At 40.0% G+C, this 25,727-nt stretch overlaps 1 protein-coding gene across 1 annotated transcript; it reads left to right on the top strand.

Moving 5' to 3' along the window:
- The first annotated feature begins 17,651 nt into the window (after positions 1 to 17,651).
- LOC139474435 (sialate O-acetylesterase-like) lies at positions 17,652 to 23,909 on the top strand. Its single transcript, XM_071257452.1, has 9 exons — positions 17,652 to 17,711; positions 19,013 to 19,347; positions 19,599 to 19,737; positions 20,454 to 20,616; positions 21,131 to 21,216; positions 21,454 to 21,578; positions 22,163 to 22,317; positions 22,835 to 23,030; positions 23,665 to 23,909. Exons 1-9 carry the CDS (start codon positions 17,675 to 17,677, stop codon positions 23,905 to 23,907), a joined length of 1,479 nt encoding a protein of 492 aa, XP_071113553.1. The 5' UTR covers positions 17,652 to 17,674; the 3' UTR covers positions 23,908 to 23,909.
- The last annotated feature ends 1,818 nt before the right edge of the window (positions 23,910 to 25,727 follow it).

The raw sequence follows: 25,727 nt of genomic DNA, 5'->3' as shown, positions 1-25,727 counted from the left end.
GGGGACATCCCCCTCTCATTTTACTTATCAGGTGTATACTGCCAGAAATCGATCACAGGACGGGTTTTGTTGTAGTATACCGCCAACATGGGAAGTCGAGTGTTTAGGCTGATCGCATGTGGGTTTGGAGATATCGATTGACAATATGGACACACGGCGCTTGGCGTATTGGCCTCCTAGAGGTGTTCATGCTTAGGCTAGTCTCGCTGTTCAAAACAGGAAATTGAATTAAAAGGGAGGACAGTGCGACTTTTCAGTACAAATTATAATCACAGACGTTCCTCTGAAGGCGAAAGATTGTCACGACTTAGTTAATGCCAATTTATTTTGATAATAAATGAGCAGGGACTGCAATATCATATCTAATTCGCTGTGCAACCTATGTACAAATGAAAAAGAATCATCTCAAAGATTTACGGCCCAATGATATATACGTTTTTTTTCAAGGTTACTTTGGCATTACATTCGAGAACTTCTTTACCTTCTCTGTTATTTGCCTACAATATAGTATACACTGAACTGACAGAACAACTTGTTACGGGTTATAACAATATTTTACACGTGAGAAATGTAACGTAGGTCACTTTGACGTTTACTTTGGTAGATCACCAGAGCATGGGTGTGACACTGACATGATAACTGGCAAATCTGGGATTTGGTGCCACGGTTATAGAAATCTGGATTGTTATCGGATTTGTTCTAAATGTGAACCCACAACCAGCGTACTTGGGAGTATTGGGAGACATGCGACTGTTGACACCTTAGCCCAATATTCCACTCATGTGCCTTATTATCAACCGGAAGAGGGGGTGATAACGTGAAACGCATATATCCCTTATCTACTCAAATTTATAACGGCCCTACGCCTGAGCTCCAGATCCGGTGCCTCAGGCGACTGGCCCACACCTACCCATGTCCACCAGGATGTTAAAGCTCCAACATTAAATCAACCTATCGAACTCAAACAGTGATAACCATTGTTTACCATTGTTTTACGTTCGAACATGTTTTAGAGCCCGGAGTAGAATATGTAGTCCATTCTAGTCGTAAGAGCCAACTTATGAGAATCATGGTTACGCACGTGTCACACTATCCCAACAGCGCGGATACATGTTCATTCCATCAACCACTGGTCTGGCATTCCCATGCCCGCTTATTTAGAAGCCGTTTTATACATGTACACAGACGATGCATCATTCACGTACCTACTAATGTTTGATGTTATTATATATAACAGTCGTGATGTCGCTTCATATATGTTGTTTTCTCTCTCTCTCTTTCTCTCTCTCTCTCCAACTCTCGATTTCTCTCTCACTCTACCTCTCAATATAGACATGTATAATTATATACCCATATGCAGAGAGAGAGAGAGAGAGAGAGAGAGAGAGAGAGAGAGAGAGAGAGAGAGAATCTCTGTCGATATATATATAATAATTCATGTCACATATGACATGTTTGACATAAATCCTCAAATAAATTGCCTCCTAATATATTTGGCAACATAGTACATGCGATATAACAATGCATATTACCGATGGCAAAACATGCGTGGCAACAATGCAATGCGATCGTTATCAGACACAACACAGACACTGTTTGCATTAATGTCACGACGGTCTGCCCACACAGATGAATACGGCGTGTTACCGGGAAATTAGCACTCCGTGGGCTGTGTAATGTTCGCAGTCAATATTATCCGTTTACAACCTACTATTCCCTGCTATTAATCACAAAAGACTATCAACCTCTCTTGTCCATTTCATCCTGTTTAATTCCAACAGTTAATCACTACGATAAAATCGTATGTAAGAACTATTCTTAAAATAATATATTTTAATTGTAAAAGACCGTAGTCTTGATGTCAACGTCAATACATCACGTGTTCTGGTCACTGACCGGCTTTGAATTTGTACATTATATTGACACACACGATACCGAAGCTTCTGGTCAATACAGCCCAACCATTACCAACCGTAGTTTCTGATAGACTAATCAGCGGCCTGGGTAAATTGATACTCCCCATAGTGGTACTGCCTCAACAGGATATGAGCAAAAATAATATTCAGCACAGTGCTGTTGTATTACAACGACAAGCGTTTTCAAGCAAAACCAATAGCTTACACCATGGTCTTTTAATAAAGGATGGTAATGATGTATTTAAAAAAATGAATTGCACTTTATTTGGGACTAGACGGGAAATTTCGTAATACATCTATTATGATTACATACATGTATTTTATGTCATTGTGCAGACATCTCACTCATTTGTGCCATTGATGCTCGTGAAAGTTGGTACCTTGTCAATCATCTTGAGTTGTTGATATTGTTGGTTCATTAGCCTCCACAACCTTTACACAACAATGATGTCCACTTCATATACCGCATTCGACGTAATAAGCGCCCGGGTCGCTCTCAAATTAGAAATAGGGGGCTCTTATTAAAATATTATTTTGGTGAAACAAAAACAGAGTTGAAAGATAAATTTCGTGGTTTATGCTTACAGCCTGAAATGTATACTAGTATGTACGGCAGATATATTTTTTCCAGAATTTAATTGCCCATAATTAATGGTGCATATGCACAGTGCGTATTATACGCGAATGAATAAGCCTTGTTTATATTGATCAATCGGAAGGGGTGCTAATTGGGATTGTTCACATGCCAATATATCAGCAAATATCGCCCGTGGCGCTTATTAGAGCGGGGCGCTTATTACGTCGAATACGGTATCCACCTTTCGTTTGTACCAAACGGATACATTTCAAATGGGTAACAGTGAGAGAACAGGAAGCGTGAAAAAAAATACTGTACATTAGATTACAATGCCTAATTCACTCGTTCAGCTAGGTAATGGCTTTGGGGAAGATATCGCAATCCTCAAACAGTCGTCTATTTCAAATGGTAATGAGGTTTCCTACCATTCCCTGTACAATCAACTACTGACATTTTCTTTTGTGCTGCACGTTTGCGTTGAGGTTACGCTGGTTATGTTCAGACCACTCTGATGTGTGCTACATTTGGGAAACCACAGCATCAATCGTGGGTTCGAATCCTGGATCGCCCTGGTTGTGCTTCTAGGATGGTCACCACAGTGGGTTTCTAAATATTATATCACTGTGGGCTTAAATCGTTCACCAACCTGACTTGACATAACTGTTAAATGACGTTAAGCTAAACTCATTCATTCAATCGTAACATATCCCTGTGGAGAAAGGTCATTCTGTTGACACCAGATACCAAAATTGTCTGTCAAACATCGGTGTTATTTTCTGTAAATGCTGCATTTGTAGAAGTTGAATAGAGCGAGGACTACTGTTATATGATTCTGTGCGCAAATTTACGTTATATTAAGCGTGTGTCGCAACACCAGGGTAATATTCTGTGAATGTACATTCCAGAATGTTTCGCCCATCCAAGTTATTACCAAGTAAAGCAGAAGCAGTTGAATTGAATAATAACTATCGATATATTTGTAAAAGCATAGAATTAAGTTATATTTGCCTTAAAAAAAATCGACATATTTTTCCTTTTAATATGACCTTGTCTTTGGTATAACAATGTGATGGTATCCTGAGGTAACCCCATTGAGATTCCGGTCTAGGATAGGTCCCAGTACCCATGCTTGTCATAAAGGGCAAGTCATAAGGATCGGGTTTGTTCAATGTTTAATCTGGACTATTACTCTCTGCGAGGAAAAACTCCCAGATGTTATACGCCATGATGGAATTAAAACACGTTCTGTAATGTTTGTTTTCAAATACCATGGCCACAGAGCTGTTCTTGTTGACATAATGGCATGGGCGAGGCAAAACTGCAGTTGCTTAAGGTCATGTTCTGATGGCGCAAGCTTGATTATATTTGATAACAGGCGTATGGCATTGAGAGACTTAGCCGTTATATTCTGACCAGAATAGGTTCAAGGAAAAGGAACTATCCAATTCTGAGGTCCAGACGTTGTGAAAATGTTCGGCAGTTTCCTTTATCCTTTGTCTCTACCGAATCTCACAATTCATCTGCTTAAGATTCACCCGTCTACTCTGAGCAGACCACAAAGCAATGCATATCCCAAACGTTACCTACTCTGGTGAAACCCACGGGTATCATTCTGACTAACCAAATGTCTGTGATTCTAACCAGACAATCGTATTCAGGTACGACTGCGAAACGCAACTCTTCACATTCACTTGCGCGGATAGCGACACTTGGACCAGTATTCTTACATATTAGTTGGAAAAAGCATAAAGTATATTTGCCGTCATGTTTTGTCGCTGCAAATAGTAGGGAAAGGGCTACAAATGAACTTGTACAATATACTCACGTTTGACCTTTCGGATACTCCTGAACGTATCCAGACAGCCACTGTTCCTCAAGGCTCTCATTCATCTGGGCGCATCCAAGATGATTAAATCTACCTGTATGACCTTGCTGTCACCTGACCTGAGCTGCTACTTCATTTGATAACATCCATGGCTACTTTAGCGACCGGGAATCACAGTGAGTGAGTGAGTTAGGTTTAACGCCGCTTATAACAGTATTCCAGTTGTATAACCGGGTGTCAGCTTAATGTGAGAGGAAAGCCCTAAGTAATGCAGATCTTAGACGTTTACCACTTCGGTGAAATCCCACGAGCACGGGTATGGTGCTGACAAACCTAGAGACCGGGATTCGAAAACACAGTCATAGGATTCTCGCAAATCTTGGAATGTGGACGCTGACAGGATACATAGACAAATGCAGACTACTACTCCTTGGAAGACTGTGTACAAACTCATGCTTCTCTCCTATGAAACATATTATATGTGCATACTTAGCCTTAGTCAATGTTGATAATATCAAAACTAGCACTAGCATATGTGACACAATCATATTAACTGCTTGTAAATATAAACTTTAAAAAGTAATTATGAACTTTATCAGTACTGGAGTATTTCCTGTTTAAAAAGAATGGAGAAAAAATGTATAAGATGCAATATCCTCATATGAAGAAGGTAGGTGGAAACTCAGACTGTCACTGAGAGAGGATCTGGTCCGATGCAGGTCAGTTCACTCTAAACTTAAACTACATGTATTATGGAAACTAGCACTAACTTATCCTCATCTTACGTATGGCATCCAATATTCCCTTAAGATCGCTTCCCGACCCATTACATCACGTGAGTGTTCTAAATGTGGCAGACATGCCTATAATTATGACAGACATGTACTTCTACACTGTGAATATTTTATAAATGATCGAAATTAATTCTTCTCCACCCTCATTGACAAACTGGATATCGAAAGTTATGTTCAACTTGAACTTCTGGAAGAAAATTGTATGCTCGCAGTATTCTGGGGCTCAGCAAACATACAATCTGGAATTATGAACCAGTTTGATATTCTGTGAATATGTCTTAAATTTCAGAAACGTATTAGATTAACCTCAAATTAATCTGTTGTATCCTAATAGTGCTCACTTGTGTACATAGTAAATAACGAAAATATATGCGTGTGTGTATGTGTGTGTGTATATCAGAGATTTTGTAAATCTTCGGATGTAACTTCTGGAGGAAATAAAGAAATTCATTCATTCATTCATTCATTCATTCATTCATTCATTCATTCATTCATTCATTCATATAGGTTAAAACGTCGTTCATGTTGCAGCCCATCAACAATTATATCAAACAAAACGTAACTTCGATGATAAACGAATCTGACTTGCCGGAAAGATAGTAGTATACTTTGACTTTGAAAATGAAGTGCTACGGATATTGAAGTATTTAAAATAACTTTGACCGGTTGCTATAACATTTCCGAGAAAGTAGAAAGTGTAATTGTTGTACTACTGAAATACCGAAGACACAGGTTATATATGTCCGAGTCAGATTTTACTTCGGGACCGCAAATTTGGTCCCTTATTGATTATTGAGAGTACCAATAGGGGACAACACTACATCGTCATGTATGATGACACATTTCAAGACAAGCCCTCATTGATGACAAGAAGTATGTCTCCTGTAAGTATAACTTCATTCCACAATAACAATTGCTACAGCAGCTACTTCTACCACGTCTACAACTGCTGCTATTGTTAGTGGTAAGATGGATTGTTTCAGTTTGCGCAACATGTGCATTATATCGAACAAATCAAAACTATGAGTGGCACGTCAAGTACTCCGATCAAAACGTTTCGATGTCTCAGATTAGGAAATCAAAGGGAACCAGCTTTTGATCTCCAGAAAACACACAATTTCGCCATGCCATGTGTCTTGCAATACTTGGGATAACTACAGGTAGTATCTGGGTTCTCTTATCAGGAGTAAGTGAGTGAGTTAGTATGGTTTTACGCCGCTTTTAGCAACATTCCAGCAATACCACAGCGGGGGACACCAGAAATGGACTTCACACATTGTACCCATCATGGGAATCGAACCCTGATCTTCGGCGTGACGAGCGAACGCATTAACCACTAGGCTACCCGACCGCCCCCTCTCTTATTAGGAGAGTCAGTTATTGAGGATATGGGCCGCTTCGGGGTCTCAGGCGCAATGGCTGCAACCGAGTAGATTAAGCGGCTGTTGCAATTGATTCCTCGATACGGACATAATTATCTTATACTATGAATTTGTATAAGGCACTTTCCACCTTGTACCTGCTCAAATGAGCTTATAATTAAATTAGACCATGATGATCTTATTATTCACTGGACCGGTGTGCACTCGGTTTTCTTTCTCAGCTCCCTGTGGTGTATACAACCTTTGGCACCACCAGTTATCATTAGCCTGTCTGCATCACGCCATTTTAAACGCCAAACGTCAATTTTAACTGAAACGATGTCATGTGATTAAAATTATGTTCAAATCGGCGTAAACTTGAATAGTTATATTTCTAATGTTGCCATCACAGTTCATATGCGTACATGTGGGGTTTGTTTGTATGTTCAAAATATTATGAAAAATTATATATGCTCAGTAGCGTTTTCAACATTATTTTCTTGCATTGTATTTGAACACGCCAATATTTGTCATTTTACCTTGTGAATTATTAATGAAGCCGGATAGCACCAACGTGACATCAATACATAAATCTTTTAACAGGCTTCATAAACAACTTCCTCAGTTCATGCTTGAGACAGACAGACAATGAGAAGTGCGTTTATCTAAGCATATCTTTTTCAAACGATTCGCTCAATAATTCATATATAGATATTTATCCCCCATCACTAAAGTACCTGGTTTGCATTTGTCTCGATCACTGGCATCTACTCTTGCTCAAATGTTGTTTGATCCAGGTTACAACAGTCAAGGCCTCAGTTAAGCTTTTAAAAAGTTTATGGCGGGCATGTGGGGGACAGTTCCACATTTGACGCATCGGGTACAAAAATTATGTCCGATGCAATTCGATATTTAGACTTGTACCGTTAGTTCCCGTGATTGTTCAGGCGAATTGCTAAAATCGGCGTATACGTAAAACCATACTCTCTCAGTGAGTGAGTTGTGTTTAACGCCGCTTTTAACAGTATTCCAGTTATATCACGGCGTGTCAGCTTAATGTTGGAGGAAAGCCCGAAGTAATGCAGGTCTTAGACGTTTACCACTTCGGTGAAACCCACGAGGGATTCGAAAACACAATCATATGATTCTGGCTTGTCCAAGGGACAGAACTCTGCACAGCGAATTGCGGCGCCTTAGGCGACTGGGCCACCCATGCCCCCTAGTTGATAGTGATTCATAAACACATGCTCTACGTTTAGCACATATTTCTTACGGCCATGGAAAGGGTTTTGTCGCTTTTATGTATATGACTGAGTGAATTATTTTTTTACTGTGTAACAATTAAAATGCAAGTTAGATGAAGTTGGTCTAATTGTTGGTGGAATCGAATCTTGTGTCGGACGCTTGACGACAGTTCTACGCTCGTACATTTTTCACAAGGCTTCAGAACACAGAAGGGCTACTTCCAAAACTACCATTGTGGTTCTCATGGATAGAAAAAACACTATAGTCATGTAATAATGTGATTTGTATCCAAAACAAAATAAACAGATACTGCCCATGACCTCGGGAATGCATTCCACAAACCAAGCATTGTTTTTTATTTTAGATGTAGATCTGTTTGTTTGCTGGTTTACGCCATCCTCAACAATACTAGTGAGCGCGTTTGAATTTACGCCGCTTTTAGCAACATTCAAGCAATATCATGGTGGGGGACACCAGAATTTGGTCAGACACAGTGTACCCATGTCGGAAATCGAACCCGGGTCATCGGATTGACGAGGGAACGCTTTAACCACAAGGCTACCTGGCCGCCCCTCAACACTACAAAGTATAGACCAGACAAGCCACTGACGGTGCGTCGACAGTTCTGCTCGTTTCAAATCATGTATGGCATAATTTCCGAGTTTGACGTCAGGCCTTTCGGTATAATTACAACGTAAATAAATACCAAGTCGATTAGATTAGAAGCCAGGCCAGTGCCTATCAAAGCCTAGGTTACAAAGTAAATATACATCACTCTCCTAACCAGAGTTTCTTGTGGCCAGCCGAGTACCTGTGTATCACATCGTCACAACTGACACAGTCCACTGATGTGCTTTTTCATCTGTTTGATTTTGGACAAGTCCACATATTTGGATAAACATACGTCATGAAATGTTTAACGTTCATTGAGTAAATATACATAAACGTGAAAAAAGAATTTCTTTTGCGTACTTATCCTTCACGTGCTGTCATCGAAGCCCAAACGGAGCGATACTGTCACTTTGTAAAGTTATATTGTCATGCACCTCCGCAGTTGTAGTAGTATATCTATATAATTATGCAAAGCAATATGTAAAGCGAACCGTAAGGCTTACCGAATGCCCCTTGTTCTTATTTGAGAATAAGTGTACGGAGGAGAAAAGTCCGGTCATGTGATGCGCCAACACCCGTAGCGTGGTCACCAGAGTCGAAACTCGTAGAATAGTAAATCGGGGGTTACCGGCTATTATTTCCAAAAACAATGTTTCAGAACGGAGCAACGTTCCATGCCCTCTGGGTACGATGCCGTACAGCCTTTTACGATGAGCAAAGGTTGCTGGGGATCTATCAATCTATTCTATTCTTAGGGGCGTCACTTTTAAATCTGACATAATCATCCCAGAACATTCAAGTTTGATCAATAAAAAGAGTGACGCATCTTTTGATACTCAGTCACCTATGTTCACGTCTATGACTTTATATGAGTGTACTACGCGCGATTTAATTAGTTGGTATGTATATATCAGTGTTCATTTTGAGCGTTTTCTCCAATTAGTACCACGTACCACGTACATGTGAGCACATACCGACAAAGGGTAAGGATTGACAGGTTTACGTGAGGACATACACTACATGCACATGGTAAGGATTTGCGACGTGAATGTAAGGAGATATAGGCACAAAGTGAGGATGTATCACGTGTGTGTAAGGTTGTGGTGAGGTGGTGAAATGGGTTTTAAAGTCGCGTCCCAGAGTATTGCACTTACACAGCGACGTGCATGCACGTGTGTGTGTGGCTGCTTGTACTAGTTCGGATTGCTGCCGATTTATACTGCTAGCCAACTGAAATGCCATGCCGCAGTTTAACATGAATACCCCACTCAGACACAGTATACTGACTCCGGTCCCAGCAGTCCTTGTTTTAGCCCCATAATGCCGACAAGGTCACAACAGGGTAGCAACAGGTACCATCTTTTTACGTCTTTTGTTATGACGCGACCGGAGATCAAACCCGGACCTTCCACTCTCCGGGCGGACGCTCTATCACCAGACCGCAGAGGCGGCCTGTTTAAAGTTGAGGTTTAATGCCGCGTTCAATAATGTCGCACTAATAAAACGGCTTGCTTCACGTGCTCTCCTCATGACCACGGAGGTGGTACAAACTGACAGCAGATGAGTGAACTTGTCTATGTAAACACTATGGAGCAAAAGTACTAAATGCTCGTATAAACACGTCACATCGCAATGCCAGATATATCCGAATTCACGCACATGGTACGCACGTATCAATTGCATTACTTATGATTCAGAACCAAGGTCAGGTGTCATAGATGTCTCCTTTCGGGTGAAGAACAATTAGGTTCTCTGTCTCCTTCCGGATGAAGAACAATTAGGTTCTAGATCCTGATAACACCGTTTGTACATGCTGACTAATCCCGATACATCGACACGAATGTCCCAGTGGTCACCCGGTGACCATCAGTCGGCAGTAGTAGACAGTCTTGTCACATTTCGGCTCTCTTGTGACTTCTCGGGCACGTTACATTTCACCGCCACTCGTCAATAACCAACACGATTGAACAATCAAAATGGCCGAGGTTAGAGAAAATAGGTTTTTGAAAATGACGAAGTGGGATCAGGGTCCTTTTGGCCTCCTGAAAATGTCAGATTTATACGGAAAGCTGTAATGTTACAGTTGTTGATAACTAGCCTTCCTTTGTCTTAAGGCGTGCGCGTAATTGACTTCCGAGTTTATCAAGAACATACGAGACAAGACAAGACACATTTATTCGGTATAAGCCCTTTGGCCAAAACTACAGACAGATTCAATATTTGTGCATACGCCTTCGAAAACATTTATACATTTTCAGATCTTATATTTTTTTTTATTTCCAGCATTGATAATTTTATAGACCTAATACAGAAATAAACCAATGTTATAGATGGCGTCCTGGATCATTTTGAAAAAAGACCCATTATAGTGTGCATGGTATACGGTTCATGAATAGATATAATGTTTTTTCTAATTTCTTTATAAATATCGCAATGAAATAACACATGGAATTCATCTTCAATATCGGAATGGCCCCTTGATTTGTAATATGGATATAATCTTTCATTATATTAATTCCAGTTTATCTAACAGTTCCATCAATAATAAAATTACTACAATTGAATCAGGAGACAACGATTCTTAAATGTGTTGGAATATCACTGCAAAGGTATCTTTTAACATTTGACATGGTCTTGTATTCTTTATAAAATACACATTTTGAAGATTCATTAACTGATGAATACCATGACAGTTTTAAATTATCATCTAATCTTTGCTTAAATAAAGTAAACAAATACTTTACATTCTCAATTCCTAGCTCAGCCAAACCAAAACCATACTGAAAGAGTGTTTGCTTGACTTTTGATGCCCAAGTAATACGTCCTACATCCTCCAAAGATTTTAACAAGAGGTTGCACTGATGTGGAAGCCTGTTTGGGGGCAAGAGTATCAGTCTACATCAATATTTAACTTCTCGTGACATATAAACGTATTGTAAAGGGAGTCCGCCACACTCACCAAGAACCACACCATTAAATGTCAAGAACATACGAGGTTTGATTGATGAGCTCTGATCCTCACATAGAATCGATTGCGTAATCGTGACATTTTGAGTTGTGGCCATTACATGATGTCATAGAGGTATAGCCACAAAACTACGTGAGTCATTTCAACAAATGTCCGTCAAATGAGCATGGGTCCTGACCTTTGAAAAACGGACAAAACTGAGGAACGATTAGTGTTCAAGTACTCGCCGGTTTGGTTAAGAGGTGGGAAGCAGAGTATAAGCGTGGCAGGGGAGGCCTTGGAGGCGACGTCATGCTGGACGGCAGGACTCCAGAAATGATCCAGAGAATCCACGATATGGCAATAAAGACCGGCGAATGACAGCGTTATTTCAGTAGGTATTTCCTAGGAGAGAACACATTCTATTATCACAAAATCTTTGGCAATGACGCAAGTATCAGCTTGTTAGGTTCCACAGCTTCTGATATATGATGACAAATGCACCAGTCACAACATGTCAGAGAAAATGAAGGTCTGTTTGAAGCCGAACAAGAGATGTTCTTGGAAACAATTGCGACTTTTGATTGAAACCTGGGTTCAACACTTCCAGTCTGACTCGAACAACAATCAAACCAGCGGAAGCATTTGACATAGACGCCACGAAAGAAGACATCAGCTGCAACGGTGATGGCCTCCTTGTCTTGGGATGGCGAAGGTGTCATCATAGTGAACCATCTTCCACAAGGCCAGTCAATAAACGAAGCATATTACACTGCACTGGTCAGGTAATTTCGGGGATAAAATTAAGACTAAGAGACGTCGGAAACTGAGAAAAAGGGTGTTGCATAAATAGGCCATTGCCATGTATAAACGTGGAAGGGTAATTTTAATGTCTTTAGGTGAAGTCTTTCTATGTGAGGCACAGTAATTATCAATCGGTCTTGTATGTCAAAATGGGTGAAAACACTTGCGATTGTGGACTTCATGGGATAATCTTATTATACACTCGTCTATAACCCAAGATTTGTACAATACGTGTGTGCTGTCTTTATCTATATCTCCAAAGCAAAATATGGAAGATCGATTTTTCACACATTTCAGGCTTACCCCTCTCTATATTTAGTTTTGTTGGCATTCAAAAACATCCAGGTGTTGACATGAACAAATTCAAATTATCATTGCTATGAATATCTTATAACTGGTACAACGATTTCAAAAACTACTTTGTACTTGAGCAGATACTGTGAACCAACAAGTGCCCATATCATTCATTGTCCATTCGAGCGATAGAACAAATGTACGCGAAATACGGCCGACATGACTGCTAATGGCATATAAACATTACCAACTCCGGAAATGCAACTGCCATGATGCTATTACAAGTGAGGTTGGGGTTGTTCCATGGGAAGTTACACCACCACTTTCATGTAACCCTAGGGAATAGACCAATACCATGGCAAATTTGTGCTGTCAGTCAATCAGCCACATTAAGCTTCATTAAAACCTTGATCCCAACCAAACATAATTAACTTATCGTGAGTGTTATCATTTTCGGAACAAGCAATATCAAAATAATAACATAAAGGGACTCAGTGTAATGTCATGTTTTCCAATATATCAATTGGTACTTTCCTTGGAAAACTTATGTTTGTTTGTTTGTTTGTTGTTTAACGCCGCACTCAGCAATATTCCAGCTATATGACGGCGGTCTGTAAATAATCGAGTCTGGACCAATCCAGGGATTGACATCATGAGCATTGATCCACCCAATTGGGATGCGATGACATGCATCAACCAAAGTCAGCGAACCTGACCACCCGATCCCGTTAGTCGCCTCTTACGGCAAGCATGGGTTGCTGAAGACCTCGTCTGCCCCGGATCTTCACGGGTCCGAAAAACGTATGTACTTAACTATGATGGACCGTGTTGATGTAGTTGGTTGCTGATTTTTTTTCAACATCATCCACACATTGCTGCTAACGATGTTGGTGTGGCCGGATCCCTCTGGCGCGAAAAGCTACCTCCTGGTGGTGTAAGAAGTCGCCCATAGCAGAAGTTTGGTAAGAGGTGGGAATTTGACCGTACTGGATGTTAAATGACTTCAAAGACACAGTCATGCTGTGCAGCCATTGCGACAACAGACTTGTCGTGGCGGTTGAAGGTCTTCCTGATTTGAAATATATACTACTCAAAATTTGATAAGGATCGTAGATATTTTTCTTAATAAAAAAACAAAATAACTGCATAACTGGCAATATTGTGTTCAAGTGAAATCAAAAACGTCTCCAACACACGTGCACGTGCATTTCATGCCATGGGAAATGCGTTTCACATCACAGTTCATGCTTTTGCTACCATTGCACGATTTCCAATCAGGCAACGGTGTCTGATTCATTGTGAAACTGTAAACTCAATTGAGTGTTTACACTACGTTTATCTACGCAATGCCCCCTCAACGTGTAAGGCGTCGCCTGACGACAGAACAACTGGGAAGATGTATTGGAATGCTTGATGCTGGCTATTCACAACGTGACGTTGCCAATGCACTAAACGTCAGCCAGAGCGTTGTAAGCAGGGCCTGGTCCCGACAGCAAAATTTTGGTACAGCAGCACACCGACATGGGGGTGATCGTCAGAGGTCGACAACCCAACGCCAAGATCATTTTGTGGCTCTTCAGGCACGACGTCATCCCTTCTGGACAGCAACCAGCCTACGAAACGACCTCCTGAACGCCTCGGCGGTGAATGTGTCCACTCAGACGATACGGAATCGTCTTCACAATGCAGGTCTCTACTCGAGAAGGGCATGTGTCCGAATCCCCCTGACTGTTTGACACCGGCGGGAGCGATTGGAATGGGCTGAAGATCATGTCACTTGGACACGGAACGATTGGGTTCCAGTTCTGTTCACCGATGAGTCCAGGTATTGTTTGGACTTTACAGACGTGAGGCAGCGGGTGTGGCGACGACAACGTGAACGTTTCCATGATGCCAACATCAGTGAACATGACCGTTATGGTGGTGGTTCCATCATGGTCTGGGGTGGAATCAACAGAGATGGGAGGACAGATCTTCATGTCCTGGAGAGAGGAACAATGACGGGGGTGAGGTACCGGGATGAGATCCTCGATGTGTACGTCAGACCCTACGCTGGTGCTGTTGGCCCTGAGTTCATCCTGATGGATGATAACGCCCGTCCTCATCGCGCCAGGGTGGTTGAGCAGTACCTTGAGCAGGAGACAATTGTCCGCATGGATTGGCCAGCGCGCTCGCCGGACTTGAACCCGATTGAGCATGTCTGGAACATGCTGCAGGTTGCCCTTTCACGCCGTAGAGCACAACCCACGACTTTGGCAGAGCTCGGACATGCCCTCGTGGAAGAGTGGAACAACCTTCCCATTGGGAACATCCGGGTGCTTATTGACAGCATATCTCGACGTTGTCAGGCCGTCATTGATGCAAGGGGAGGTCATACTCGATATTGACACTTCATCGACTAAGTGTAATGATGGACTATCCCTCATAACTGTGTAATTCTTTCTCTTGTTTGCTGTTAACATTTTTTAATGAAATGACTTTTGGTGTTTGCAGATTTCAAACATTCCATATTGATACAAGTTCATGCTGTTCATGCATTTTCATTCATAACATGATTAAACACGTTTCTGAGTCAGAGTCATGTCTTTTGTTATGTTTGTGGTAACTTACACACATATCACCTAGTGATCCTTATCAAATTTTGAGTAGTATATCTTCAACGTTCCCTCTTCCCCTCTTGAACTCCGCTGCCCACCTGTTAACAGAGGCAAGGAAAGGAAGGAGCAGCATCCCCTAAGGTTGACACCATGACCGCGTGTATGGCTGTCTGGGTTAGCCCTTTCTGTTGGAGATACTTGATGACAGATCGGTAACCAATGGTGTCCATTATCGCCAACAAAGAATACATAGTCATTTTGATGCCTGCAGAAATATTCTGACTGGTTGTGTATTTGGTTCAATATGCAGTCTACCGTTGAAGGGGTACTATACATCCTTCGTCGTTAGGTAAGTCATCTCTCGTAGTTAATGTGCAAACTGAGACAATGGCTATCCAAACATGTCTTTCCTTCATAAAGTAAATCCTCAGCCTATTGCTGCCGACGCCGTGCCTCTGTGTGGTGATAACTAACGTTACCGAAGAGCGGACAAGAGCCGGTTGGGAAAAGTAGGTTAAGGAGAAATGAATGGGCAATTAGTTCTCTACGGACTGCATCATAATGTATAAATATCGATAAACAAGGTAGTTCATTACAATGGTATATCCAATATCTTTGATAATCATTCTATTCCTAGGGTACTGTCGTCAGTAGCGTTCTTTACTGCCAGCTAGTTGACAGCATTGGTCATATATGCCTAATTCTTGTAATAGCATCATTTCGTGATTACCTTACTTTCTGTGTTTCGATAGCTTTATATGTCGGAGGGGTTTGATTTAGACAGATCCTTTTTCCGACTAACTACAGGAGTAGGTGATCAGCATCATTTACGAATTGTACTCAGGCACACGATCATGTGAACGTTAACTGTGTATGTACATTCACTCACGCACACGAACGACCAGTCAACAGCAGAATCGCACATACAGGCATACATGCGGACACTTATGACATGGCATGGTATGGCAGATACACCCCGAGATATATAAGAGGACTTTAATAAGTAAGAGATTCGACTTGAGTATGTCTGGTTTGTCAACGCTGTACCCGTGTCTGTGTGTTTCACCAACGCGGACAATGTCGACGTCATGCATACCGTACATCTTCATATTGCATGAATATACTTTTTACCATGGATATCATACATATACTGTATATCATGCATATCGTGTACACCGTTTTTACCACTTTACCTTGCACTGTATATCATGCATATTATGTTTTCCATGTACGACACATATGTTGTGCATATCCATATAGATAAGGATGTACGTTAAGAAGAGATCTTTCCATGTGTAGTACTTAATGACAAAGTCAGCCAAGTTACCACAGAGTGTCTTTATTCTTATCACGATATCCTGCACGAGACAAATGTTGCATCTCGAGTCATGGATCAATGACGTCACATATGATGCGTTTATGAGCATCGGTTCACACAACATAACAGTATGGTCGTGTGTCTATCGAACCAATCTAATATCTCTTGAGTATAAGTAATTCTTTATATATTAACCAGCATGTATGGCATTCCTGCTTCTTTTGTCGGTGACTATATATTGCAGTTGTATACCATTTATAATATATATATAAGTGATTGATTGTCTGTTGCCGACTCGATTAGTTACAGATCGCCGTCATATAGCTGAAATATTGGTGAGTGCGGCGTTAAACAACAAACAAACAAACATAAACTGTCAAAAACTCACACGTGCTGATATTTCTGGTATTGAGGTATATGCATTTTGTCTACTTTGTAATCGGTGAATGGGGCAGTTTGGTTAACTTTCCCATTGCACATTATTTCAATTATCACGTACTGTGTCACGTTGAAGGGCCACCTACCCACATCGGAATATACGAGGATGACTCGTTCGTGATCTCCCATAGAAAATCGCGCAGAATACAAATAGTTAACACATTATTGTTCAGAAAATTTCTAATAACTTCAATTTAGTTGGTTCGGAGATGATCTAGCTTTGTTATCCCTGGCCTGTAGAAGTATAGCACGCGTACGCAGGCTTGATTTGATTTTAGGCTAGAGTAGAATGTGGTGCCAAGTTATGGGTAAGGGGCCATGGGAAAGGACTGCAGCTGCAGTCATTGCTACTTGCGAAGTGTGTACATGTGCATATTCACAAAGCATGTAGAACACCTGAAATGATCATTCCTCGACTGTAGTTCTGTGGCATAGCATTGCCCATTGATAGCCTGACCTCGTTTCTGACCTCGCGAAATAGCTGGTATATTGCAGATGCGACGTTACATTAAGGCCACGGACTTTTCGAATTACCGTATTTTTTAATACATGAATAATATCCACATACAGAATTCATTGATGATCCAACAGATGCAAAAACATGTTCACATCGTGACACGGCACCAGTAGCCATATATTCCTGTATATGAAATATTTGTCGGGCGCTTCATTCATTTGAACTTTTCCACAGATTGTCATGAACGATATGTATACCCTAAATAACACTGAGATGGGACGGATGTGATTAGATTATGCTCGTAAGCAATCCACATTACATCACAAAATGGAACAGGGCGTTATGCATTTTGGGAAGTTTCCATATGATCTCGCTTGCCGGTCTTAAAATACCTGTTTACAGCTCGAACAGCTGCATTGTGCATAGCCTCTATTTAGCGCCTATTACTTTCGAGGCTGGATTCTTATCTCTCGCGATAGCAAGACAAACATGACGCCTCTTCTGTTCTTTCTGTTTACAGTTTCAGGTAAAACTGTCTGTCATTTACTGATTGTTCACGTTTCATAGTGAATCTATGGACAGAAGTAAATAATGTATATTTAGTTAATTACAAAATTTTGAAATCAGAATAGTTTCTTCGAGTTTGGTAAACGTTGCATTTATAAGTTCATGATGTAACGATGCACCATAATATGATTAATCCATTTCGGGTGGATTGAAATAGATAATACTTTTGCGGTTTTATTAACCTAGTTATTAACCTATGATAATTAGTTGCTCCGTGAACTGGGACTGCTGTGAGGTTTTGTCGGAACTGTCCTGCTGCCAGTAACGTTTGACACACAATGATCATTGAAATGGACTTCTTCCAAACGGCCCTGGAGAATTTATTTGGGGGGCTCATGAACAGAACACTTTCCCATAAGCCATTCCTGCCATTATCGTTAAACGTGTTGCATACTTTAGCTACAATTGGGGCCCTGCTTTGAAAAGGATTTGGTCAAGATTAGTCAAGGAAATTGTCAGCTTTCAGGGTTTTGGAAAACATTGTTAAAACATGAACTAGATATAACCGAGACCAGTGAAACCGCCTCATCTGTTTCATATTTAGATCTATTCATTGGGATTAAGAATGACAAAAAGTATCCACACGATTGTATGAGAAGAGGTATGATTTCAACTTTCCAACTTAGAAATCCTATTTTGTCTAACAATATTTCAGCAACTCCAACCTCCAAGCATTTTTAGGTACAATCGAATATGCTTATTCCACGAAAGATTCAAAGGGTGTCACACGAATCTTGCTCAAAAGTTGCTTGATCAGGGTTACAACTTTACAGGCAGGACATGGGAAGGATATGCTTACTGTTATCGCGAAAACCTGATGTCATCACTGATTTTCAGTTATCTGTTAGCTATTTTGCTTTATCGGCCCAATAGAATCTGTTTCAGTGGATAATCAAGAAGGGTCATTCTCCAGCGTTGAAAATTTATATTTTGTAAATCTTTCAACATATTTCATGGTGGAGATGTTCCCGTGTGTGTTTAGGTGAACATTTGACTTGCCTGTCCGTGCATTTGTAACGGTGCTATGGCTGGGGAGGTAAACACCTGGCATTAACACCAATTAATAGTGATTCGAAAACACATGCTCATGACACAGTCAGAGTCGCACAATTGACTGCGTCTGGCAGAGAAACCTTATGATCATGGGAAGGGGTTTTGTCGCTTTTATTTGAACAATCCTGATTTTAGGAATTAGTTGTAAAGTATTTTCACAAGTAAAGCAGTGTTTAACACAACTCTTTCACTCGCTCTTATTCTAAGGCGTTTTGGGCGATTTGAAATTGGCGTCGTACTATGGAGACCACATGGTGTTACAACGAGGGCCACAGAGGGCGGTAATGTGGGGCAAAGCTAAAGTAATAGGAGACGAGGTAACAGTTGCAGTCAGTGGTGCTGCAGCAGTGAAGACAACTGTCGTCAATGACCCATCCGGAACAGAGGGACTCTGGAAAGTTAAGCTTCCGGCCATAACAGATCCGGGTCCTGTCACGGTCAAAATAACATCTAGCGAAGGGGAGATCACTCTCAGTGATGTTTTGTTTGGTGATGTATGGGTGTGCGCTGGACAAAGCAATATGGGATTTGCACTAAGCCGGGTATGCCTATACGACAATGTTGTAATCATGTTTCAAGATAATAATAATAATAATAATAATAATAATAATAATTGCGTTGTTCCATTTCCACCAACGAATGTATGCACATAGCGCTACATGAAAACACACGTATAATTAAACCCAATAAATATTTTTATTTACGTTCTGTGCAGTGTGGTTGATTAAAGGTATTTAAAAAATAGATTCAAAGTTTCGTTTGCCTTCAGACGTAATTTATATGTTATTTATAGGTCATGAACTCATCAGCAGAAATTACTGAAGCCTTGAAGTTCAAGAATATCAGGATTTTTAAAACTGGCCAGGTTGAATCTCCCTCCCCACTTGAAGACCTGAAAAATGTTTCAACCCCATGGACTGCACCCACACAAGGTGATTCAGGATATAAGAACACGCATCGTCTGATAACTGTCACTGTTTTTGCTTTGAGTAACACTTACATGATAGCACCAGCGATAATACAATAGAAACACACTTCCAAGTTTGCGACAGTCATTTGAAACTCAATAGACCAGAATGGCAGGCTATTAATGGATGACTCGAAGAGGAATGAAGTAAACATTATCCTTAAACTTCCAATTCAAAGACAATTATAGAAGTGAATACCTTGACGCTATTTTCTTTTCTTCTGAATGTATATGTTAAAAGATGTCTTTTAGATTGTCCTATACGTTATAAGTAATGCGATATGTTCCCGATATTGTTAACCAGAGTTCTCCGAGTTAGGTTTATATAATAGATGATAAAAGTTATGGTATGCGCTGTGTGTACAACTAATATGTTATAGAGAATGGCATATATTTCCAGGTAATGTTAAACGCTGAAGGTAATACATAAATTATTACTAACATGAGGGCAATGTAATATGCTTCTAGTTATAGTTTGTTTGTGTTATGGGTAATTTTATGCAATGAACATGTACACATGTGTTTCAGCTGAATCTGCCATCGTGACATTAAACCCAATCCTTTTGTTTGCTCATATCTATACCAAAATGCCGCGAACAGTGTAAAGAAATAGGTTATCAGCCATACAATTTGTTTTGCATCATTAACGTTCCTTTGTAAAATTATATCAATTTATTTAAGACACTGTGTCGGCTTTTTCTGCCGTTTGCTGGTTGTTCGGCGAGTACCTCTACCCACATAGGAACTACCCCATAGGCCTCGTCGAGTCGGCATGGGGAGGGACTCCCATTGAGCCTTGGTCCTCGCCTGATGCACTGGCAAAATGTCCCCAACCTCAAGTGAGGTGTGATATCGTGACGTCTTTTCGCTTTATTTGTACACTGAAACGATTTTTAGAATTTATATTAGCATTTAAACCATTTTATAACAACAGTTATCCTCAACACTTAAAGCATGGAAGTGTCCAACTACTATTTCGAAAACAGAATGAATATGTAGAGTCGAACGATCCAGATACCAAAATGGTTATTTGTATTCGATTTTTGTATTGGTTTGTTGGGAATGCAGTGAAGAAATGCATTTCTATGTAACTAATATTAATATAAAAAATATCTAGAGGTAATGATAAAATGTTGAAAATGTACTTCGGGCAAGGGGTATGGACTACTGAATTCTATTGGCAAACTTTCTGTTCACATTTTATGCATACTATACATAAACAGGGTTTTGTTACGTCACCATGGCCTCATTAGTATTTCACTTAAGATATATCAATGGTGCAGGGCAAGAAGAACATAGACCAAAGCCTGTCTGTACATATAAAACGAAAGAAAAATTGTCCTTCTATTGAATTCCAGCGGGCCAAAGAATAAAAGCGTGGTGTGGAATGCCATGATCAACCCACTGTTAGACATGACAATTTACGGAACACTCTGGTACCAAGGTATGTTATACATCTAAGTATAAACATAAAGCATCGCATTTAACGTGATAAAATTGTGATACTTAGTCTTTACTATTACTTAACACGCTTTCGCCTGATTGATCAGGAAGCACCTGAAACTGAAAGAAAGTGTTGTTTAAAAGATATAAATTCCCAGGCATGGTCAGTTGACGAAACTGTTTTTTTCAAGCTATTACATATGTGTATTCAATTTGTTAATTTTATTTTATGTTGCAGGTGAGGGCGGCATGCCTAATTTCTATGGATGCCAGTTCTCAGCACTGATCCAAGACTGGAGACAGAAGTTTAGAGCTGGTTCAGAGGGAGAAACGGACGCTGCATTTCCGTTTGGATTTGCCCAGGTATTTTATGAACGGAATGTAGTCACTTATTTGTTCAAATCATTATATTGTAGGGTAAGTTTTTAGTCCTCAGTATTTATCCTGAAAATATTTGAATATCAATGTTTTTGTCTTCAATCTTTTTTCTTGACATCCTAAACTGTGTTCCGATGAGCTACACAGCCCTTGGCACCTGATATATTTCCATCTGTATCCTGTGATTTTTGCAGAAACTGTTGCTGAGTGAAGCCATGTGGCCGGACACGCTCCTCCAGCTCACCAGGAGCTCGGCAAAAACAAATAAATGATTTGCACTTGTACGAGTCTAGTTTTGATGAAAATCAATTGGGAATCCTTATGTATATGGAACTATCCAAATAGTTATATTTATGAGTCGCATGCACAACAATTGCCATTTCTGGTTACGTGTGGCATATGAGTTATTTTACATCTTAGAAACTGTACTTGCTTGATGTATCTTCATTAAACATTTAACTCCATTCCGAAACAGCTACTGAGTATACCAAAAACTATTAATGTTTGGTAATATATTATTATCAATATGTTTCGTCACGTATATTGTGCTTTCCTCCTGTTCTGTTCAGTTGGCTCCTAATATGAAGTCAGATGATATTGGAGTCTTTCCGGGAATTCGATGGTCCCAGACTGCTGGCTTTGGATTTGTTCCCAATCAAAAGATGCCACAAACGTTTATGGCTGTAGCTATGGATCTCCCAGACTACAATTCCCCATATAAACCGTACGTTTATGTGTGTATAATGGTCATACATGCACATTCTATCTTTACATACATCCCACTAGTCATGTTTTGTTTAAAAAAGATGTTGCAGATGATCAACTCATTTTCATGGTTTGGTGTGTGCGTAGATGGACAAAAAGGTTTTGACATAATCAGTGAGTTTATAAATAAATATGGAAAAACAAAGACGTATATAGATGTAGGGAAAAGTAATAAAGGTTGTTTCCTCGGTTAATTTTAAATCATTTTCCGTGGTTCATTATAAGACCGAAAAGAATCTTTATGATTATGAGCCAGGCCTATTGAAGACATTAGTGATGTCATGTTTTTAAGGTGTAGACAAGTAGACGTAGAATGAAGACGTAGACGTACATGTAAGACAAATAACGCACAATGAACTGTGGATACGTTTACACGTCAGATTTAGAATGCCTCTTTCAAAGAAATTCACAAAGACCACAGATTATCTGCATTGACACACTGACTTAATTGATGGTACCTTTTTGTTATTGTTCAGAATCCATCCTCGATACAAGCAGGATGTCGCCCACCGCCTGGTGCTTGGAGCTCGAGCTATTGGTTACAAAGAGCCTAATGTGATATTTCGTGGTCCCTTCCCCAAGACGTTCAGTCTTGACAACGATCAACACACTCTGAAGATTACCTACGGTCAAAACAACCCTCTCGATGTTCGCAACAACCATGGCTTTGAGGTACTTGTCGTAACTCATTTATCATTGTTCTATTTCTATGTGTATCCAGTCATCTTGGTTTATGCTATTTATCTTTTTGTTTTATATATCACAAAAAGTACAACGAAGAACGAAGCGTGGTTTATTTCACGATAAAACATTGTTCTGACGTCATTTCTGGAGTTTCGAACATGCGCCCGCAACTTGAGGACGTCGTAGATTGGACAACGTAATTTGAGAAATAAGGACTCGTCGTTATATATCATACAATGAAGGGGCGGTGGGTTAGCCCAGTGGTTAAAACGTTCGCGCGTAATGCTGAAAACCTGGGTTCGATTCCCCACATGGGTATGTTGTGTGAAGCCCATTTCTGGTGTCCCTCCCCGTGATATTGCTGGATTGTTGCTAAACACGGCGCAAAACCATACCCACTCCCTTACTCGTACAATAAAACACTGCAGGGAGAATATACGAGTCGGGGCTGCGCCCCTTATAGTTTATTCTGTTTCCAGTGTTTCATTGTACGATAAACAAATCCCCATAATCGCTTATGTTAAAAGAATATATACTAGTATTACAGTATAATGCTGAAGAAGAAAGATATATCTATTTACGTTCCACTACAGTTCGTCGCATATTTATTTCTCTTTTTCAGGTGTGCTGTTCCAGTCAGAGTACAACGAAATGCACTGACACAGATGAGTGGGTAGCTGCTCCAATCACTAACCAAGACACACACGCTGTATCGGTATCAGTTGCTGGCTGTGTGAGCAAGTCCCCAGTTGGTCTACGTTACGAATGGCGCAAAAGTCCATGTGACCTCAAACAATGTGCCATCTACGGGAAAGACACAGACTTGCCAGCCCCGCCATATATCAGAGAAAACGGTTTTAACTGATATAGTATATATACTGTTTACACTGGTGTTCTTATGTGAGAAGCAGTATCACCTTCTTAATAAAGCTTCAGATTGTTTATCTTTCTTACATTTTTCATGTTATGAACGAGATGTTCAGAAATATTTTTCAGTGACTCCAGTGGTTGTAAGAATAGGGTTTTTTTTCCAGTTGAATACAAAAATCATTTTGTTGACATCCTTGTTTCGCAGATCCCCTAGCACGCAGGATATACGGTTCTAAGGTTCTAAGTGTTTAAAACGTTGGATGTAAATCCGTCATTCAGTATCTCTGCATGGGTATCGGAAAAATCGTTAGCAGTTGATTACATCACAACTGTAGGGTATACATGTATACTGCCAAATGTGTACAAAACCATTGTGCTAGGCGAGTCAATTCACGCAATTGTTTAACAAATGGTCAGTGTGTTGTCTTGGAACTTTGAACACTCATCAAGGCCATTTGTAGTCTAAACCTGAATGTAAATATTTGAAATGAATGGAAATGTGGTCCAGTCATTCAACCATTCAAGCCTGCATATTACGAACGAGATCTTGAGCAATACAGTCCGTGTTACCACATATCAGGAGTGCCACCGTAATCTTTTACGATTTTAAATGAGCAATTACTTCTAGCTCATGACCAGTAATCAAGTAATTAACGACGATGTGGAGTTGTTTGTTGTACAATAAAACCTGGGGTCATTACTGATTTTCAGTGATCCATTCATATAGTACTCAACACTATTTTGCATTTTACGCACTATTGAATGATTTTCGGAAAGTAATTGGCACACTTGAAATAATTTACTCTTGTTTCAATTGAAACTAAAAGTTAACAATAGCAAGTTCTGCATAGTTATAAGATGAACGTACTCAACACAATTTAGATGATGTTATGAGAATAGCATTGATAGAAACCTACTTTCAGTCAAAATCTATGTACTATCCGTATTTTGTATATATGTTAAACTATTATACAACCATTGATGAATCATGCATAATTACCCGTAATGTATTTGCCTAAAATATGTATTCCATTGAAGATACAAGTTAACATATGAATAACAGGACATTTTGTCTTGGATGTGTGAAGAAAATGGCCCGTTCATGTCCTTCAGTCCTCTGCAATTTAAAACCTCGCTTAGTTCCCAAACTGAAGTAATTGTCATAAATCAGCTTCTTTTGATGACCTTCCCTTGCATAGGGCGACAAGACCGTGTTTTCTCAACTCAAGGACGCTGAAAATATGTTTTGTAGTTATTATAAAGACAATCTGAAATAAAGTAGAATTGCGACAACAGCGTCCTATAAAACGTCACCATGTGTGTTCCCTACAAAGATAAGTCATATCTCACAAGTTGACAAAACAGGTCGGCCCTAGCATTATGAAACATCTGTTGATTTTGCTCTTACAATTTTCTGGTAGGTATTACATATTTATATTTTCACCGATTCGTCTATTCCTTATAGAAGGTGGGGTGGATTTGGCCCACTGGAATTGTAAAATTGCGGAAAACTTTAAAATATTGGCATGAAAATTCTCAGACGGACAAATCGTTTATCTTTTGTCTTCATTATATATGTAAGTTATGGACTTCCGACAGGATAAAAATGCACAAATATGGCTATAATCTTAATGTGAGAAACAGACCAACAATTGAAGTATAAGCAAGTATTGTGACCTTGAATGATATTTTTATCATATGTTTGTCCTGTTTATATCTTCATTTCCTATCAGCTTGGGTCAAATACTTGTTCAGGTTTAATAGCCTACCTATCGATTCACAAGAAATTGCAGCTGATATCTGATATCTGATAAG

This window comes from Haliotis cracherodii, unplaced genomic scaffold, assembly GCF_022045235.1.
Source record: "Haliotis cracherodii isolate W230 unplaced genomic scaffold, xgHalCrac1.p SCAF_3, whole genome shotgun sequence".
NCBI classification, from domain to species: Eukaryota; Metazoa; Mollusca; class Gastropoda; order Lepetellida; family Haliotidae; genus Haliotis; species Haliotis cracherodii.
Note: the sequence above shows the minus strand (reverse complement) of the source record. Positions and strands in the feature narration are given on the sequence as shown.

Excerpts from the sequence above, each read along its gene's own strand:
- LOC139474435 (XM_071257452.1), top strand. The coding sequence starts at position 17,675 with ATGACGCCTCTTCTGTTCTTTCTGTTTACAGTTTCAG. Across the intron at positions 19,738-20,453 it reads ATGGACTGCACCCACACAAG|ACACTGTGTCGGCTTTTTCT; the intron begins GTGATTCAGGAT and ends AATTTATTTAAG. Across the intron at positions 21,217-21,453 it reads CGGAACACTCTGGTACCAAG|GTGAGGGCGGCATGCCTAAT; the intron begins GTATGTTATACA and ends TTTATGTTGCAG.